The sequence below is a fragment of the Balaenoptera musculus genome, chromosome 9 (genome assembly GCF_009873245.2).
Source record: "Balaenoptera musculus isolate JJ_BM4_2016_0621 chromosome 9, mBalMus1.pri.v3, whole genome shotgun sequence".
In the NCBI taxonomy this organism is placed as follows: Eukaryota; Metazoa; Chordata; class Mammalia; order Artiodactyla; family Balaenopteridae; genus Balaenoptera; species Balaenoptera musculus.
In genome coordinates, this window is record NC_045793.1 from 87,449,873 (window position 1) to 87,471,217 (window position 21,345).

The 21,345-nt window shown below is 34.7% G+C and overlaps 1 protein-coding gene across 6 annotated transcripts in view; it reads left to right on the plus strand.

Annotated features, from left to right (window-relative positions):
• Positions 1-21,345, plus strand: part of FAM185A (family with sequence similarity 185 member A) — a 66,560-nt gene that overhangs the window by 28,824 nt on the left and 16,391 nt on the right. For all 6 annotated transcript variants that reach the window (XR_005021241.1, XR_005021240.1, XM_036863666.1 and 3 more), the window contains 2 exons: positions 13,256-13,351; positions 16,993-17,127. Coding sequence is in view for 4 of the 6 variants with exons in the window: in XM_036863666.1 (XP_036719561.1) it covers positions 13,256-13,351; positions 16,993-17,127 (231 nt within the window). In the remaining 2 variants the exon portion in view is untranslated. The remainder of the gene's footprint in view (positions 1-13,255; positions 13,352-16,992; positions 17,128-21,345) is intronic.

The window sequence follows — 21,345 nt, forward strand, 5'->3', positions numbered from 1 at the left end:
AGAAATCAAAATTCACTGCTGACTCTTCAGGCCATTTCATCAGAGGGTACATCTGGGGATAGTAAGGGAAGTTTCTAGGGTGAAAGAAATGTACACTAGTGAGAAGCTGAGCTAGCTGAGGAGAGAAAGTCCTAGACATGGGTGGAGTTTGTAGCAGTAGGGAAGGAGGGAAAAGAAGGGGAATATTCCAAATTGGGAGGCATAAGAAGTATCATTACCCACTAGCAGGCCCTTTAGGCAGATGTGAATTTGAGGATTACTTATAATATAATATAATACGATAATGCTAGTATTATTGTTGGATGGAATTGTGGGAACGTAAAGGGAAAACCATTCTCTCTAAAACTGGAAATAAATGGGTTATTTATCCATAACCTGATCCATAACCTAATTTTAAAAAAAATAGTAATAGCAAGGATGAACTGAACAGTAATTTACATCTTTGAAGATGGTTTTGCACTCTGTATAATTGATTAACATTATGAATTCTTGTTAATTTCCCCTATAAACTTTCCCCTTTTCCCACTATTAAGTATTAGAGAAATTTTAAGGCAAAGTGTTTTATTTTTCTTAAATAAATCTCTGTTCATGCAGAGAAAATTACCTGAGCTCAGTGTTAAGAAATATAACTGACCACAATTATAGAAGTATTTAATGAGCCTTTATAATTTTCTTCAGTGAAACATAAATGGCATCTGTGGCTTTAGGTTGTTCTTAAAAATCCCAAATAAGTGAAGGTAACTAAAGGTTGAATTTCTAATTTGGTAAACATCATTGATAAATTTTGAGTCCTGTTTTGGAAGAATCTTTCAAAATAAGAGAAAAAGTATGCATTTATTAAGTTATCATGATCTGTGATAGTGTGGAAAAGCGTGGACTTTAGAAGACTGAATTTTGGTCCTACCCCATGTTAGCTGTGTGGCTTTGAAAAAATTACTAAATCTCTCGGAATTTGCATTTTTATACATGGCTACCACCCATGTAGCCCAAGGTTTTTGAGAAATCAAATAATGTAAAGCACAGCCCAATGCGTGGTAGTCATTCAATGTTTAACCTTAATGATAAGGGAAGTGTTCATTTCTTAAATTCCTTTAATTCTTTGAATATCTCAATTAAGACTTTGGAAGAAAGTATAAACTATGTCACTGGTTATATTGGTCTTAAGATTGTGTTAGTATTTGAAAACAACCCTGAATATGGCAATAACTAGTCTACATATATTTACCAAGTGCCTGCTTTATAATAGGAACTCGTTTAGATACTGAGGAATATGTTGGTCAACAAGATGTCTTTATGCTCACCTTCGGGCTGAGAAAAAAAAACAGTAGGTATGTAAATAACAGAAGATACTTTCACATAGTACAATGAATAAATAAGAGAGGGTAATGGGATAGAGAGAGGGGAAAAGAAAGCTACTTTGTTTAGCAATCGGGGAGGGTCTGGAGAAGAGATATTTGAATTAAGCCCAGAGTAATGGGAAAGAGGCATGTAAAATTCTGGATGCACAGCTGCTCAGATAGAGGACAGCCAGTGCAAGCCCTTAAAATGGAATGAGTTTATAATTTTTGAGATATACAAGGGAGACTTGTGGAGAAAGTGGTGTGAGGTGAGGTAAGTGAGGGCTAGATCACTGGGCCTTGTAGATGTGGTAAGAGTTGGGACTTTATTCCAACTACAACAGGGTGGTAGCAGGGGAGATATACAATTTGTATTTAAAGAGAACAATCTAGTTGTTGTATCAGAGGGGTGCCAACGTGGAAGCAGGTGACTAGAAAGCTTAGTTTGTTTATCCATTCTCCTGTTGATGGCTACCTGAGCTGTTTCTAGTTTTTGGCAATTGTAAATAAAGCTGCTATGAACATTCTTAGACAAGTTATTTTGTGGATATGGAGATTTTATATATATATATGTATAAAATTGACCCTTGAACAGTGCAGGAGTTGTTTCAACCCTCCCTGCAGTCAAAAATCCACGTCTAACTTTGCAGTTGGCCCTCTGCATCTGTGATTCTCCATCTACGGATTCAGCCCACCTTAGATTGTGTAGTACTGTAGTATGTATTTAGTGAAAGAAATCATGTATAAGTGGACCTGCGCAGTTCAGTACCGTGTTGTGTGTATGTGTATATGTTTATTTTATATGTATGTATATATGTATTATATATATGTACATATATGTATGTATATACATTTATTTATATGTGTCTATATAATATATATGTGTGTATATATCACACATACACACATATATATATATGTATTTTTTTTTCCTTCTTAATACCTAGGAATAGAATTGCTGGTTTGAGGGAATTCCCTGGTGGTCCAGTGGTTAGGACTCCACGCTTTCACTGTTGAGGGCCTGGGTTCAATCCCTGTTCGGGGAACTAAGATCCTGCAAGCCACGCGGTGTGGCCAAATAAATAAATGAAGGGGGCAGGTGAGGGGGTGACAATAAAATATGGATTAAATTCTAAAATACCAAGTAAAATAATTTTTAAAAAAGAGAATTGCTGGTTTGAGTAGGTATGTTTATGTTTAGTTTTGTGATGGACTACCAGACTTTTCCCAGAGTTCCATTTTACATTTTCTTCTACAGTGTATGAGAATTCTAGTTGCTCCATATCCTTACCAACATATATTATTGTCAGTCTTTTTGTTTTTACCCATTCTGGCATGTGGATAGTCGTATATCTCTGGTATTAATTTACATTTCCCTAATGGCTAATGGTGTTCAGCACTTTTTTTTTTTGAAGTATAGTTGATTTACAATGTTGTGTTTCTGGTGTACAGCAAAGTGATTCAATTATACATATATATTTTTTCATATTCTTTTTTCATTAGAGGTTATTACAAGATAGTGAATACAGTTCCCTGTGCTATACAGTTTATCTATTTTATGTATAGTAGTTTGTATCTGCTCATTCCAAACTCCTAATTTATCTCTCCCCCCCCCCCCCCCCCCGTTTCCCCCTTGGTAATCTTAAGTCTGTGAGTCTGCTTTGTAAATAAGTTCATTTGTATCATATTTTAGTTTCTACATAAAAGTGACATCATATGTTATTTGTCTTTCTCTGACTGTTTTGCCGAAAGCCTGCTTTCGGTTTTAAGGTTCATTGGACTCGCTGCCAAAATAACCACTCGTCTCACACAAATAAACAGTTTTAATCAATTCTTTAATGAGAGGTGATTTTACTTAATTTTAATATAAAATCATTAGAAGGAGAAGAATAAGAATATTAGGAAAATGTTACAGGGTATTTACATCACCGAATTGGGCCAACACCTACTTCCAGATCCAAACAGCAGCTGGGAAGTTCCAAGTAACAGCAATCTGGAGCCCCAGTTGGGAAGGGTCCTGGGTACATCCTGGGTACGTCCACCCCACAGGTGAGACTTCAGATTAGAGTTCTGGGGGCTTCTGTTTATAATTAAAGGTCGCAAACTATTATCAGTTTGTGCTCAAAAATGCAGCTCTGGTTCAGTTGTAACAATGCTGTTAATTTCATCATGTGAGTCACAAGATTTTCCAGACCCCAGAGGACTGGCCAGGTCCCCAGGGCTCAAGAAATTCCAAGACCCATTCCCTTTCTTATCGTAAGTGCTGCTTGACTTGCTAGCAGCAGTTGTTAGGTGTGCAAGCAGGCATGCAGTCCAGTAAGGTCACAGGTCGATCACAGGCCTGCTTCTGCCTCTGAAGCCTGAAGAAGACTGTTTTACTAGTTTTCCCAACACTGACTTACTTCACTTAGTATGATAATCTCTAGGTCCATCCTTCAGCACTTTTTCATGTGCATATTGGTCATTAGTGTATCTTCTTTTGTGAAGTTTTGTTCAGATCTTTTACCCATTTATTTTTTCCATTGGGTTATTTCTTTTTATTATTGAATTGTAGGAGTTCTTTATATATCCTAGGAACAAGTCCTTTGCCAGATATTGTTTTTCTGTATTTTCTCTCAGTCTGTGGCTTGCCTGATTATTTTCTTAACAGTGTATTTCGATGAGAAGAAGATTTCCATTTTGATGAAGTCTAATTTACCAGTTATTTTTATGGTTATTGCTTTTTGTGTCCTTAGAAATCTTTGTCTGCCTTCAATCATGAAGCTGTTCTCCTTTGTTTCCTTTATCAGCTTTAAAATTGTTGCTTTTACCTTTGATCCACCTCTAATTTTCGTATTTGTTGTGAGTTAGGAATCAAGATTCATTTTTTCCCATATGGATGCCTAGTTTTACATCACCATTTGTTGAAAAAACTTCCTTTCTCCAATGGATTACTTCCACATCTTTGTCTGAAATCAAATGACTGTATAAGTATGGATCTATTTCTGTTCTGTCTCTCCTGTTTCATTGATCTATTTGTCAGTTCTTAGGCTAGTACCACACTGTCTTGATTATTGTAGCTTTATAACAGTAAGTCTCTTTGGGATTAGCAGATACAAACTAGTATATATAGGATGGATAAACAACAAGGTCCTACTGTATAGTACAGAGAACTATATTCAATAACCTGTGATAAGCCATAATGGAAAAGAATATGAAAAAATATATATATATATGTATAACTGAGTCACTTTACAGCAGAAATTAACACAACATTGTAAATCAACTATACTTCAATACAATTAAAAAAAATAATAAGTCCCTGAAATAGGTAGTTTTCCAAATTTGTTCTTCTTCTTTTTTAAAATTTATTTATTTTATTTATTTACTTTTGGCTACGCTGGGTCTTCGTTGCTGCATACGGGCTTTCTCTAGTTGCGACGAGTGGGGGCTACTCTTCCTTACAGTGCATGGGCTTCTTATTGCAGTGGCTTCTCTTGCTGTGGATCACAGGCTCTAGGTGTGCGGGCTTCAGTAGTTGTGGCTTGTGGGCTCTAGAGCACAGTCTTATTAGTTGTGATGCACGGGCTTAGTTGCTCCATGGCATGAGGGATCTTCCCGGACCAGGGATCGAACCCCTGTGCCCTGCATTGGCAGACAGATTCTTAACCACTGTGTCACCAGGGAAGTCCCTGTTCTTCTTTAAAAGTGTTTTGAATTTGATTTTCTATATAAAATTTAAGATTAGCTAGTCAATTTTTTACCAAAAATCCAGTTGCAATTATATTTGGGATTGTACTGAATCAGTTTGGGGAGAGGAGATACTCACAAAAATTGAGTCTTTCAATTCTTGAACATAGTGTAATTCTTCATTTATATATATCTTTAATTTCTGTCATCTTGTTTTGTAGTTTCCAGTGTAGAGGTCTGACACATCTTTTGTTAAATTTATTTGTGTTTTTGACCCTATTATAAATGGAATTTTAGAAAATTTCATTTTCTAATGGTCTGCTGCTGGTATATTAAAAATACAACTGATTTTTATACATGTACCATGTATCTTGTGACCTTGCTAAATTTATTTATTTGTTCTAATAGTGTATTTTTTAGACTCCAGAATTCTTTTCTATGTAGGCAGTCACTCCATTTGCAAATTAATACAGTTTTACCTCTTTCTTTCCAATCTGTATTCCTTTTTTTTTTCTTTTGCCTTATTAAGCTAGCTAGGTTCTTCAGTACAATATTGAATAGTAGTGGTGAAAGTAGGATTCCTTACTCTTGTTCCCAATCCTAGTATACAATATTAGAGGGAATGCATTCATTGTTTTACCTTTTAGGTATGATGTTAACTATACAGGCTTTTTCTAGATGTTCTTTACCGGACTGAGGAAATTCTTTTTTATTATTAGTTTTCTGAAAGTTTTTTTCTTTTCTTTGATCATGAATGGTTGTTGAATTTTGTCAAATGCATTTTCTGTATTTATTGAAATGATTGCATGTTTTATTCTTTTTTTACTCTATTAATATGATCAACTACATTGATTTTAGCATGTTAACCAACCTTGTGTTCCTGGGATAAACCGTACCTAATCATGATTTATTATCCTTTTTATACATTGTTGGGTTTGGGTTGCTAATATTTTGTCAAGGATTTTTGCATTCATGTTTATGATGAATGTTGATCTGTAATTTTTTATTTTGTAAAATCTCTGTAGGTTTTGCTATTAGGATTATGCTGTCCTTATAAAATGAAGTTGTATAGATTCCTTCCTTTCTCTTTTCTAAATTTATGTAAGATTGGTATAATTTCTTCCTTAAATATTAGATAGAATTCACCAGTGAAACCTTCCTTGCAAGTAGGAATGTTTTTGATAATGAATTAAATTTTGTTAATAGATATTCTGTTATTCTATTTCTCTTTTATCTGGTATTACATTTTGGTAAGTGGTATTTTGAAGGAGTTTGTCTATTTCATTAAATTGTCAAATTTGTTCACATAATGTTCATAGTATTCCCTTATACTCATTTTTATGCCTATAGGATCTATACTGATACCCCCTGTTTCATTCCTGATATTGATATTTATAATTCTGTTTTTCCTGATTAATGAGGCTAGATTTTATCAATTTTATTGATCTTTTCAAAGAACCAACTTTTCACTTTGTTAATTTCTCTGTTGTTTGTTTTCTAATTTATTGATTTTTGCTCTTTATTTTGTTCTTCCTTTTATTTACCTTGAATTTCCTTTGCTCTTCTCTAGCTTCTTCAGGTAAAATGTTAGGTCATTGATTTTAGACTTTGTTAATATTAGTTTTTAAATGATAAGTTCTTTTAAGCAGTGTATCCCCCAAATTTTGAAATGTTGCATTTTTCATTATTATTCATTTTAAAAGATTTTAAATTTTGCTTGTGATTTCATCTTTGGACTATACAAGTCTCTTGTTTAATTTTCATATATTTAAGATTTTTCTAGATCTCTTGTTTTTATTAATTTCTAATTAAATTTCATTCTGGTTAGAGAACATACTCTGTGTGATTTCAGTTGTTTTACATTTATTATGATTTATTTTATCATCTGGCATGTGGTTCTAGCCTAGTGCTACATGCCCTTAAAATGATGTGTAATGCAATGATTTTTTTGTTGTTGTTCTAGTTGTTGTATCAGTTGCTGAGAGAAGGGGTTAAAGTTTTCAACTAATTCTGTCAGCTTTATGTTTGGCTTTTGAATCTCTGTTATTTAGGTACATACGTATTCATGATTGTTATGTCTTCCTGATGAATTAAACCTTTTGTCATTATAAAATGTCTTTCTTTATCTTAGGTAATATTCGCTGTCTTGAATGTACTTCATCTAATCGTAATAAAGGCACTCTTTCCTTCTTATGTTTAATGTTAATAATAATAAAGGCACTCTGGTCCTCTTATGCTAAATGTTAGCGTGGTGTATCTTTTTCTGTCCATTGACTCTCAATTGGTCTTTATGCTTAAAAAGCATCTTTTATAGATAGCATATGGTTGGAACTTGCTTTTTTTAAATTCATTTTTAGGATTCTGTCTTTTTTTAAAATTTTTTTAAATTAATTTATTTTTGGCTGCGTTGGGTCTTCATTGCTGTGTGTGGGCTTTCTCCAGTTGCGGTGAGCTGGGGCTACTCTTCGATGCAGTGCACAGGCTTCTCATTGTGGTGGCTTCTCTTGTTGCGGAGCACGGGCTCTAGGCACGCGGGCTTCAGTAGTTGTGGTGTGCGGGCTCAGTAGTTGTGGCTCGTGGGCTCTAGAGCGCAGGCTCAGTAGTTGCGGCGCACAGGCTTAGTTGCTCTGCAGCATGTGGGATCTTCCCAGACCAGGGGTTGAACTCGTGTCCCCTGCGTTGGCAGGTGGATTCTTAACCACTGTGCCACCAGGGAAGTCCCTAGAATTCTCTGCCTTTTAATTGGAGTGTGTAGTCCATTAACATTTAATATTGATTATTGTTACGGTTGGGTATTGGTCTACCATTTTGTTATTTATTTTATTTTGTCCCTTCTATTTTTGTTTCTTTCTTCCTCCCTTTTTTTGACTTCTTTTGCATTAATTGGATATTTTTCAGAATTCCATTTTAATTTTCCTTTTGACTTTTTAGCTATACCTTTTTGCATTTTTTATTGGAGTTTCCAGTGATTTCAATATAAGAATTTAACTTTTCTCAGTCTATTTAGAAATAATGTTATGCCACTTCATATAAAATGCACAAGACTTGCAACCAGATAGATCCATTTACCTGTTCTTGTTCTTTATAGTATAGGCTATCTTATATCTACATATAGATCCCTTAATATTGATTCATTGTTATGACTTTTGCTTTATATTGTTATATGTATTTTAAAGAACTTAAAAGAGAGGAAAGTAATATTTTATATTTATCTAGATATTTACCATTTCCAGTGCTCTTTATTTCTTCCTGAAAATATGATTTTACAAGTGGTATCATTTCCTTAGCATTTCTTATAGTCAGTCCAAGTCTGCTGGCAATAAATTCTCTTAGTTTTCTCTCATCAAAAATGTCTTCATTTTGCCTTCTTTTTGGAAGGATATTATCATTAGGTGTATAATTCTGAGTTGATTGATTTTTTTTTCTGTACGAATAAAATATAAACCAGAATAAAGGACAGGTAACAAACTAGAAAGATATCTGGTACATATATATAAAATCTCCATCTATATGTACATACAACAAATGAGAAGAAAAGGAGCAATCAGTGGGATGGGAACATGGATAAACATGAACAAGCAGTTCACAGGAGAAATAGTCCATATACATGTACAATGTTGTTCCACCTTACTGCTAATCCAAAACACCTAAATATAAACAGTCATGATTTAAAACATTGATAATGTCCATTGTTGAGAAAGTTATGGTGAAACAGAGATTCCTATCAGTTGTTAGTTCAAGTATGAATTGATCAACCATTTTGTAGGTCAGTTTGGAAACGTATAACAAAATTGGAAGTTATCTACATTTGCTTTGCTCTAGCACTTCCTCTTTTAGAACTTTATCTCAAGGAAATAATCTGGTAAGGATATAAAGATATATGCATGAGGGCATTTATCTCTTTGTTTATGATAGCAAAAGAGAGTGTACGTTTTAAGTTGTTCCCAGTAAGAGAATAATTATAGTATGGTACATTCATAAAGTGAATATTACTCAGTCTTTAACAATACAATAACCTAGCTCTATAGTATGCAATATAGAAAGATATTCCTGACATTTTATTAAATGAATAAAAAACAGTAAAACATTGTACTGTCATTTCAAAATATTGTGTATATTTTCATATCGAGCATTAATTCAGAAAAAGAAGGGAGGGAAAGAGAATGGGAGAGAAAGTGAGAGAGGAGCACAGCAGAAATCATCCAAAATTTATATAGAAATCAAAGCTGTTTAGATCCTGTGACAGGTTTCTTCCTTTGAATATATCTGGACCTAAGTCACTGATTTGTGGGAATACATCCCATTTCTACTGAAAGCTGGATCAGGAGATGCCATACAATTTTTCAGGAACCCACTCGAGCACTTTCATAAGTCAAAAAACATTGCTAAATTTTTTGTTTAATAATAGCATACTGCTTAAGAGGTTAAACAAATAAACAGAAAGTTGACATAATCTTTAAGCAAGTCAGCAGAGTCCTAGTTACCTACTTGGTGATGTGCTATTTCTCACTTTAGTAAATTGGATGGAAGCAACTCTATTACCCCTAGAAAATAGTAAGCAATCAGGGTCAATGAAAAGCTTGAACTACCTTAAGACAACAACTTTTTTCATTTCTATAAGCAAGAATTGTATACCTATCTGTGTACATTACTGAAGCCTTAGAAAAAAGGGCTGGTTTCATTCGTAAATCTCTTTGTCTTAAATAGAATCAAATTTTACATTTTGTTTTTTGGGGGGAAAAAAAGCTCAAAACAAAATGTTTTGCTCTAGGAGCAGCAGACTTTATCTATTAAAGGCCAGATAGTAAAATTTTTTAAGTTTGTGAGCCACACGGTCTATCTGTACTATGCACCTCTCTCACTTTAACATGAAAGCAGCCATTGACAATATACGAACAAATAGTTGTGTCTGTGTTCCAATAATACCTTATTAAGAAAAACAAGAGGGGGGCTCTAATTTGGCGACCCTGCTGTAGAGTCTAAAAACCATTGTTGTTATGATTCTGGAGAAATTTGGGGTTTGATGCCTTAATCCCAAAGATGACAAGTGGGTAATGTTTATTTGAAATTTCTTGATTGATTGGTTTGTGTTTTCCTTAGATTAAAAGATCTGCTGGAGAAAGTTGAAGGCAGCTCTGCAAATCATGACACCCTAATTAAAGTCAATTGAGTAACTTGGATTTTGAGAAATTGAGATCAGTAGAAGCAAAACAATTACAAAGAAACAAAAAGTGATTTAGGTACCTGAGAGGGAAATTTGTTAGATTAGCAGAGGCTTCAAAATATTGGAATGGATATAGAGAAAAGGCCATATAATAGTATCAAATTGGAATATTACGAGACTAGAGATGATTCAGGTATTATACTATCTGATTTCAGGAAAATAGATTGTGTCATCTCCATGATTCCTTTAAGAAGAATATGTGTAATTATGGTCCTTTAATTCTAGTTTAGATAATATAATTGATTAGCTTCTTAGGTAGTCTCATCAGTCACTTGGATTTTGTAAATACATTCTAACCTACATCCCAAAACCCTGTTCTTCCTAATTTCCATAATACATATAGAGGTCTCTTAGAAGCTGAAGTGCTATAAAAAATTTGATTATGTATATCAAAACCCTGATTTTCCCTAGACTCATATTTTTTAAAATAATATCTTTCTTCTGGAATACCTGGTCATCTTCCATTTAAAAAAAGTCAACAGGAGAAAGCAGAGCTTGATAGTAGATAATAGTGGAATAGAAGTTGCTCACTCAGCTTTACTTTCCCTGCCCTATGTTGCCTCTTTTGGAAGGCACTGCCAGAAGCTGTATACTGGTAATTATATCTTTTAAAAAAGAATATCTTCATAGGTTTTTTTGGGGAGTGTGGGGAGCAGTAGGGGTTGCCTTGTGTGTCTCTCATAAGCCCAGCCTCCTATATGCTATCTCCCTAACATAGAATACCTAGGCAGGACATTAATTTAGAAAACTTTCTTTGAAGTGACCTTAAAATTCTGCCTTTGCAAATCCTTTACATCCTATATATAAAATTCGTTCCTTGTTCTTGCAATTAGTGTAGCTTTGGAAGTGTAGGAATCAAGTTGCAGAAATCAAGAAATATCTTTTGTGTTGCTTTTCCTTAGTTATCTACGTGTTGACATTTGAGGTGAAATTATAAAAATTCAGAAGAATTTTCTGAACATGCTTGAACAATTTCAAGAGAATTCTCCCTTTATCTGAAGGAAAATAGAAAAGTTTGGAATTTTAGCCTTTTGAGCTTAGCTGTTATTCTTTGCTTAATAGCAGAGTATATATCACAAATATCTATTTATTTGGTTATATGGAGTTTTAGCTGGTAGTTGACATCAGTTTTTCTCTTTTGTCTGTGTAATTTTCCAGGAAAACTCAGTGGTCTCTGTCAGATGAATAAAATCTTTGTCCAAAATTGTGGTGATAGAAAACTCTTTGTGGGAGTTTATTCCAGTCACTGTCTGGACTAATAATTTTCTGTTTACTTCTTAATCTCTAATGCATATTTCCCTTAAGTCTTCCTCCAAGAGCTATAATAGAATTTTTCTGTTTTGTGAGTCTCCAAAAAACGAAATTCTGTGAATGAAGGCTTCATTTGACTCTTGATAATTAATTTTTCTTTCCAATCATTTGTATTGTAGAATACAAAAGAAAATTAGTATTTGTCTTGCTACATAGCTTTTAAAATACCACCTTTGCTTTCTCTTTTGAAAACACATCTTGAGTTTTAATTTTTTTGACAGCCTCCAGTGGATGGGCCATGATTAGAGCTCAAGACTGATAACATGAGGATGTAATTAACTAGTGGCTTAGGATATAATTATTTAGGTGTTGTTTATGTCCCATGTGAAGGGGAAACGAAATTAAAAGTATTGTTTATGAACCATATAAAAATCTTGTGGGTTTTTTTCCCCCTTAGAGAAAGCAAGAAATTAAACTGTTGTTTCAAATATTTTACTTTGTTCAATTTGGGATAATAGACACTTTGTAGTTCACATTTTTTTTACCATAATATATTTTTACTTGACTTCTTTAGGATGCAGTAAGAGGTTTTTAAAGGAGTTTCTCGTGGTGCCTGAGAAGAGAAATATTCATCCTTGTCCAGCTGTTCTGTCATTTATCTCCAGTGACTTAACTTCCCAGCTTCAGTGTTCAGTTTTGACACTTAAAAATTAAATACACTGGATCTGATAAATGGCATTTTGTTTATAGGTTAGAGATAAATTATTATAAATTATCTTGAAGTCACATTTTAAACAGTTTCTTCCCAATTTTTGGCATTATTTTCACCATACTCCCTACTTGGTTTCTACTTTGAAGTAATAAAACCTCCTGATAAAATATGCTTTTTAAGAGATCTCTCTAAAAAAATATGCTTTGCTCTTTTCAGGGCAATCAGATAGAATATTGAACTGAAAGTTCTGTTGCTGTGGGAGAGGAGGAAAAAGGAGATGCTACCTAGCACTGACTCTTCAGCATAATTCTCTTCTTTATCTGGCTGTCAGCTTTCCCTGGAACTTGAAATGTTGGCTGATTGAAAACTGGGTTCAGTGTTGACATAGGGAAATTTGAGTGTCAAATCAGGACCACCTTAATTGTAATTTTCTTCCCTCGATTTAAAGATAATCTGTTCAATTCCAGAAACTTGAAATATTTAGATATTAACAAGCTTTACCCACTTTTCAAGTCATTCCTTTCCCCGCCCATCTCTGTCCCTCTGAGAAATGCAACAAAACCTTATCTAGAGTAATCTTTCACTATTAGCTGCACTTTTTAGTACTAGCAAATTTGCTAAAAGGAGAAAATATAAGAGGTTTGATTTTTGTTAACTTCGCTACTACTTATATGTGACTGTACGTGAAATAGAGTTCTTTAGTAAATATTGAAAGTTGATAATAAACTAAATGTATCAATGGTGCTTAATGGTCTTGGCTGTCATTGCTTGTGTACGGTCCTTCCTACACATTAGGTTTTAGAGTAAACATGTTTAGAGTTACGTTTTGGAGATTACTACAGGCATAGGGATTTTCTTATTAGTTATCCAGCTGTAAATTTCTAGATTTCTGATTCTGTTTTCATTTTAAAGCAAAAGATGGTATAGTTATAAGGATAATACAAAACCTTGCAGGACTCTTAGCTCCTTATCCTAATGCTGAAGTAGAGCCTTTTATTTCAAGTTAATAATTTAAGTTACTCAAATAAGACGATTATGCTTGTGGTTCTTCCTTCCTCCTAGATTCGTCTTCTGGATGTCTAAGTGCCTCGACTTATCAGGGTGCCATAGATGTTTATGTCAGCCAACTGGGAAAAGTGGAATTGAAATCCCATAAAGGTTAGCCAAGTAGAATGTTTTATTTTGACATATGGTGTAAGGAAGGTTTTATGTAACATTCAGGAAACAGATGGTCAAATTATCTTATCTACACTGACATAGAGATTTCAATAAAATTTTTCTCTGTTAGAACCTGATTTAAAGACTGGTATACTAGCCCTCTAGACCAGTGATCTTTGAAACTTTTGGAACAGATGGCCATGAAGACTATCTTTCCTTTTGTAATTCAAACAAAAATGTTGTAATTTATTGACTGTTATTGTGGAATTTTTTAGTGTTAGTGTTTTTTCAGTTTAGTTTTATGTCGGAAATAGAATATTCTTTGGAGGGGAAGTGCTCTCATACATTCTTTTGGAAGCTTTCCTGCTAACTTGTAAGAGGACCTTCTCAGGCCATTACTCTAGAGTAATACTTTTAAAAGCGTGATTCTGCAATAAAGGTATCACCAAAAGGTCCTCTAAAGTGATTATTGACTTAGTCTCTTGTAGTATCAGGCTTATGATGTGTCTCTTTCCGTAATCTTATTTCTAATACAAATAGCTTATTCTAAGAGTCCAAGTCTTTCATTAATAATTATACACTTTTTAAGGCTGAATATACAAGTCTTTGTGTGCATGCATGCACATAGGTGTACACGTGCATGCTGGCAAGTGACTTGGGTACTTGGAGTAGCTTGGCTATAGGGGCTTAAGTGACCTGGGTTCAGAAAGTTAAGAACCATAGCTCTGTATAAAAAATTTTTTAGAGAAAGTCTGGAAGCTCTTGCATATGGGCCAGAACAAGGCTATGTGTATAACAAGGAAAAAACCTCCACAGAGACCAGTTGTTCCTGCTGTTAGTAATTTCTTTGCCATGTTGGCAAAGTTTAAATACTTTAAACTTTAAATTTTAAATACTTTACAATTTAAAGTTTTAATACTTTTTAATAGCTTTTTGTCCAGTGAGGCTCTCTTGTCAATGTCAAAATAAAACTACAAACACAGACGTCTGAAACTGAAGTTATTGCTGAGACACAGGTATTTTTTGATTTCTCAAGATCACATTTTTTTTTCCTTTTAAATAGGATAATATTATGTTCTCACTAAATTTCTAAGAGCTTCAATAATACTATTCAGGGTATTTTGTAAATGTCAAAAAAAGTCATGTAATTGCATTCTTGTATTATGAAGACCCAAGGAGAATAAACATTACTACATTTAATGTAACTAGTAACAGAGTAAAAACAAAGTTTTGAATAGCAGCTCTTACATGAAAATTATTTCCTGTTTTGTATGGACGGGCAAAAAAGTAAAACAAAACAAACAAAAAACATTGCTTATCTTCATCCACTTGAATTATTTTTAACTATTATTTGGATTGTTGTTCCAGTAACTTATTGAAATAGCATATGATGTTGCAAGATTTGATTGGGATTACAATTTTGTGTTTTCTCCTGTTGGGACTATGATACTGGCAGGAGCTTAAAGATAACTGGAAACAAAGATTTTTGTCTTAATTCAGGTCTCTAATTCTCACTACACTTGGGAACAGTAACTTTCTGGAGTGATGGAAAGTTATTCAGGATTCTATTGCTTAATAGTTAGTAAAGACATCTGGAATCCTTTCCAACTCTGCCACTGTCTTGCTGTAGGGTTTAAGAGCCAGCTACTTGAGTCTCTTAGGCTGTCCCTTCAGCTCCTATGGCCATTTTGCCAAGTGAAGAAGAATGTCACAATGCTTGTTTCCTCTCTTCCTATGAAACTTAACACAGTGACCTTATTCATTCATTCAGAAAGGCTGTGTTATGGCTTGAGAGTCAGAACTGCATCTGAGTACTGACTTTTCCACTTAAAAATTGTCCTTGATAAAGCCACTAATCTTAATATATAGTATCACTTCAATAAATGATGCTGTTGTATTAGTTCACTTTTTAATTTTTTAAAAATGGTATTGATGTCAATAACCGTGAAGCAGTTTTTGAAGTGAAAAGAGGTTGAAGACATACAGGAGCTCTCCTTTCTAAAGAAGATAGTCTTAGAGATGGGACATTTGGGAAAGCTTTCAAGTCATGAGAATTCTTCATTCACAAATAGGAATGGAGTTTTAATAGTGATAGTTTTTGCTTTTTAAGGATGTGGAGAGAGATGGGGATAGACCTATCTGCATTGCTTAACATTTTTAAAACTCTGACAGATTTAAGATCCCTTTATTTAAGAACAGAAAAGAAAGATGTTCATAAAATTATTACATTTGATGTATTTAGAGATAATGTCCTAGAAAAAGTTTTTTAAAATCTGTTATTTTCTACTTTTTAAAGTATGTTTGGTAGAAAAAACATGTATCTTCTATTCCTCCTGACATTTTCCAGGTTTGTTTTTGTTTTGTATTTTCCTAAAGCTCTCATATCTGTTTTTATGGGTAACTTCTGTCAGTAGTTTACATTTAAACCCTGAAAAGCAGTTTGTTTTTTAAATAAGATAAACCAATTGTAGTTATGTGCTTTGTTCCCCCCTTTTTGAGTAGTAAATATGAAACTTCATCAGTCTTAATCCCAAATTTCCAGCTCCCATTAGAAAGGCTGAGAAGATATGGAATTATTTAGTGAAACTTAAGCTGATGTTAACCAAACTAGAAAGCACACAAAGACCCATAAATAAATGCCTTCTAAAAGGAATCTTCACAACATGCACAGCGGATGTCATCCTGACCATCTTTGTCCACAGAGTTGGGTTACTGTTTTACGGGAAAGGCCTCTCTTATTTATTTGATATATGAGAAATAGAGAAAGAAAAACTTGAAACAGGAGTGTACTGGTGAGTTTGTGCTGCAAACCACGTAATTGTTTTGAAAAATGATTCCTTCCCAACAGAGTACTTTTTCTTATTTCGTCCTTTAGAAGTTGAATTATTGTAAGATTGTAGATGAAATAAAGTTGAGTGTCTTGCTTCAGGTACCCAAAAAGTCTGTAATCCATTAAAAAGAAACGTTAGTCAGTTGAAATTTAAATATTTCTGTTTTAAATTTTTGTTATCGCCCTCTCCACACCCCCAACCAAACAAGGTACCACTGAAAGCACAAGAGCTCAAGGTTCTGGTTGTATTATAATGATCAGTGAGGTTACACGTCCTGTAATACAATGAGGTAGCAGTGTATGAAACACGACAATGGTTAAGAGCATAGGTTTGTTGTCATTGGAATGGATCTTGATTCCAGCAGTAGCTGTAGTGGAAACTTGAGCAAGTTCTTATCTGTAAAATCGAAATTATAATAATACCTCATAGAGTTGAGAGAGAAATTAAAAGATAATATAATGAAGGTGTTTGGCTCTTAGTAAATGCTCAATTAATGGTAAATTCTGTCTATAAGCTGCATGTGTATTAAACTCTTCACTTTTCTGGTATTGGATGAGCTGACTAGGGCTATTGGCAAAAAGAGAAATAGCAGTTCATGATGTCCTAATGACTCATATTCTTGACGGAAGATAATGTGAATGTCTTGGGAATACCTGGGAGTAAGGAAAAGGTACAACTATTTAAATAAAATAAGCTGATGAGTAAAGACAGTGTATCAGGAGCAATGCTACCTGTTCAATCATTTTTATAATAGGCTCTAGTACTTTATATTTCTTTGCATTAATCAGCTCTCCTTTAAATTTATCACAGGATCTGTCCTTGTCAAGGTTGCATCTTCTCTTCAAGCTTATTTACAGTTATCAGGGAAAGAGATTGATGTGAACTCAGAAGTCCATGTTGAAGAAATGGATGAAGCCCATAAAGATGATGGTATAGTAATTACTGGTAAGGAGGCTGCATTTTGCTGTGTGAGATGAATAGTCGTTGTCCATCTATGAGTAGAAATACGCTATATTTAACTGAAGTTTTAGCCTTTATTCTTTTCCATTGTCACATGTTGGTGTTTGACACTTTTTTCTTCCAACTGCTTATCAATAACACAATTGCAGACATTTAGTTTGAAGCACTCACTATTCCTGGATAGTGAATAGTCATTGGATAAAATTTATTTGAAAAACTTCCCTATCAAAGAGATATTTGCACACTCATATTCATAGCAGCATTATTCACAGTAGCCAAGAGGTAGAAGCACCCCAAATGTCTATTGATGGATGAAAGCAAAAATGAAGTGTGATATATAAACATACAATGGAATACTGTTCAGCCTTAAAAACGAAGGAAATCCTGTCACATGCTACAACAGGGATGCACCTTGAGGACACTATGCGAAGTGAAATAAGCCAATCACAAAAAAGATAAATAATGTATGATTGCATTTATATAAGATATCTAAGGAAACAAAGTAGGGGGAGAGGAAAATGAGTTGTTCAGCAGGTATGAAGTTTCAGTTTTGCAAGATGAAAAAGTTCTGGAGATCTATTGCACAACAATATGAATATACTTAACACTACTAAACTGTAAACTTAAAACTAGTTAAAATGGTAAATTTTATTTTATGTGTTTTTTTACCATAATCAAAAATCTGAAAACCATTAAAAATTTTTTTTTCTTTTCTGGCACAGCTGCTTTCTAATTCTTGGACTTGAAAATCAACTACAGTTGACCCTTGAACTACAGGGTTAGGGGCACTGGTCCCCTGCCCCAGGGCAGTCAAAAATCCACCTGTAACTTTGCAGTCAGCCCTCCATATTTGTGGTTCCACATCTGTAGATTCAACCAACTGCAGATCGTGTAATACTGTCGTATGTATTTATTGAAAAAATCTGTGTGTAAGTGGATTCGCACAGTTCAAACCTGTGCTGTTCAAGGGCCAACTGTAAATACATATATTACAGTGTAAGATATAAAGTTAGTTTTGTATGATTATAATAAATAGGAGTTTGGTTTGGTATTATGCACATTGTAAACTTGATCTTTTAGTACAGCCTGACCTTTTAGTACAAATTCTCAATTCCAGAAATGTGAAGAGCTTTTCCACATTTTTTCTAATTACCTGTGGATGTATTAATGGCTGATACTACTTTAAAAAAATATATTTATGGTATAGATAATATATAGTAAAAAAAATTGATGCTGGCGAACTTTTTAAAATCTTAACCAGAATGGCACTGAGAAGGACATTGAAATTACCATGAGGTTTTGATATAGCAATCTATGTATATATACAAGATTGTTTTAAGTTTCTGGTCTCTTAGTTTCAAATGCATTTCCAATATCCTGAATTTGTACTGTCCTCTTCTCACGATTGCTGGTTTTGATATCATATTTGTGTGTGGATGATTTCCTACCTTTATTCTATGTTTGCCTTTCCCGTTTGTTAGTTTTCTCATTTCTAATTGTGGCCTTTTCTTTTCTGCATACAGAAGTTCCTTTAGCATTTGTTGCAAAGCTGATCTGGTGGCGCTGAATTCTCTTAACTTTTGCTTGTCTGTAAAGCTTTTGATTTCTCTGTCAAATCTGAACATATATATCTTAAGTATATCATGCCACTACCCTTCTGGCCTGAAGAGTTTCTGCTGAAAAATCAGCTGATACCTGTATGGGGATTCCCTTGTATGTTATTTGTTGCTTTTCCCTTATCTTCTAATATTTTAAAAGATTTTTAAAATTTTCTCTTTGTCTTTAATTATTGTCAATTTGATTAATAGGTGTCTCAGTGTGTTCTTCCTTGGGTTAATCCTGTATGGGACTCTGTGATTCCTGGACTTGAGTGAGTGTTTCCTTTCCCATGTTAGGGAAGTTCTCAGCTATTATCTCTTCAGATATTTTCTCAGTCCCTTTCTCTCTCTCTTCTCCTTTTGGGACCCCTATGATGCAAATGTTGATGCATTTAATGTTGTCCCAGAGGTGTCTGAGATTGTCTTTATTTCTTTTCATTCTTTTTCTTTTGTTCCGTTCCACAACAGTGATTTCTACAAATCTGTCTTCCAGCTCACTTATTCGTTCTTCTGCCTCATTTATTCTGCTATTGATTCCTTCTAGTGTGTTTTTCACTTCAGTTATTGTATTGTTCATCTCTGTTTGCTCTTTAAAGCTTTTAGCTCTTTATTAAACATTTCTTGTATCCTCAGTCTGTGCACCATTCATTTCCTGAGATCTTGGATCATGTTTACTATCATTACTTCTGAATTCTTTTTCAGGTAGATTGCCTATCTCTGCTTCACTTAGTTTTTCTTCCATGGTTTTATCTTCTTCCTTCGTCTGTGACCTATTTCTCTGCCATCTCATTTTGTTTAACTTCCTCTGTTTGAGGTCTCCATTCCTCAGGCTTCAGGATTGTAGTTCTTCTTGGTTTTAGTGTCTGCCCCCTGGTGGGTGAAGTTGGTCCAAGGGTTTGTGCAGGCTTTCTGGTGGGAGGGACTGGTGCCTGCCCACTGGTGGGTGGAGCTGGGTCTTGTCCCTCTGGTGGGCAGGGTCGTGTCAAGGGGTGTGTTTATAGGCGGCTGTTTGCTCAGGACGACTTTAAGCAGCCTGTCTGCTGATGGGTGGGGCTGTGTTCCCACCCTGTTGGTTGTTTGGACTGAGGCGTCCTGGCACTGGAGCCTGCAGGCTGGCTGTTGGTGGGGCCAGGTCTCAGTGCCAAAATGGCGACCTCCAGGAGAGCTCACGCTGATGAGTGTTCCCTGGAGCGTCCACCACCAGTGTCCTTGACTCCACAGTGAGCCACAGCTGACCCCTGCCTCCACAGGAGACCCTCCATAACCCACAGGTAGGTCTGGCCCAGGTTTCTATGGAGTCACTGTTTTGCCCTGGGTCCCAGTACATGTGAAAACTTGTGTGCATCCTCCAAGAGTGGAGTCTCTGTTTCCTCAGACCTGTGGAGCTCCTGCACTCAAGCCCCACTGGCCTTCAAAGCCAAATGCTCTGGGGCTCCTCCTCGTGATAACAGACCCCCAGGCTGGGGAGCCTGACATGGGACTTAGAACTCTCACCCTGTGGGAGGACCTCTGCAATATAATTATTTTCCAGTTTGTGGGTTGCCCACCCAGTGGGTATGGAATTTGATTTTATTGCGAAAGTGCCCCTCCTACTATCTCGTTGTGGCTTCTTCTTTGTTTTTAGGTGTAGAGTATCACTTTTGGTAGGTTTGAGTCCTTTCTGTTGATGATTGTTCAGTAGTTAGTTGTGATTTTGGTGTTTTCATGAGAGGAGGTGAGCTTAAATCCTTCTACTGCGCCATCTTGTCTCCAGCCCAGAGGACATAGAAATTAAAGTGTGTACATGCACATATGCCACAGGCTTACCAATGAGATAGTCTCAAGAAAAAGAAAGTGTGATGGTGGTGTGTGGTTATGGTGGCAGTGGGGTGTCTTCATAAGATCAAGTTTCACAGTTATTAACAGCCACTATATTAAATCTTGGCAGGGAGTAAAGATTATTTGGGGGAGGGAGTATTTTTTTCTCAAAAATAAAGTAATTATTTAATGACCAAGAAAAAAGATCAAGTTTCAGTTTTAAATATTCATTTTATATATAGTAAAGGTTAAGAAGGCAGTCTTAAAAATCATAGAATATTAACAAAAAGCATAGCAGTAATAAAAATAACACCTGTACACTTTCAGATTAACTCAGTGCCTAATGGGCAGACTCTTAGTTACGCAGAGAAAATGTGATGAAAATTTAAGTGTATTAAATGTGGTAAGAATCAATTTCTTGTGATCTGATATCTTGAATTTGATAGGGAGCCAATAGAGTTACCTTTTTTGGCCCTGGTAATGTAAAGTAATAATACAAATTTGTTTAATAATGCTCTGAATGATAGCATAATCAAATTATTTTACATAAGTTAAGAATGTTTGAATTATAAATTATTTTTTCATTTTGTATTCTGTAACTCATAGAATCATATGCCTTTTTGAAATTTAGATTTAGTTTAAGTTGCATTTCAAAACCCTGTTCTCATCATTTCAACCATTAAAAAAAGGCCTTATTAAATCATCTAAGAACAGTTACTAGTCCTGTCATTGGATAAAATTATTATCTGCAGACCCGATCTCTTTATTAAGTCTTGCCCATTTCCATTCCACTAAACAGGTACTACCT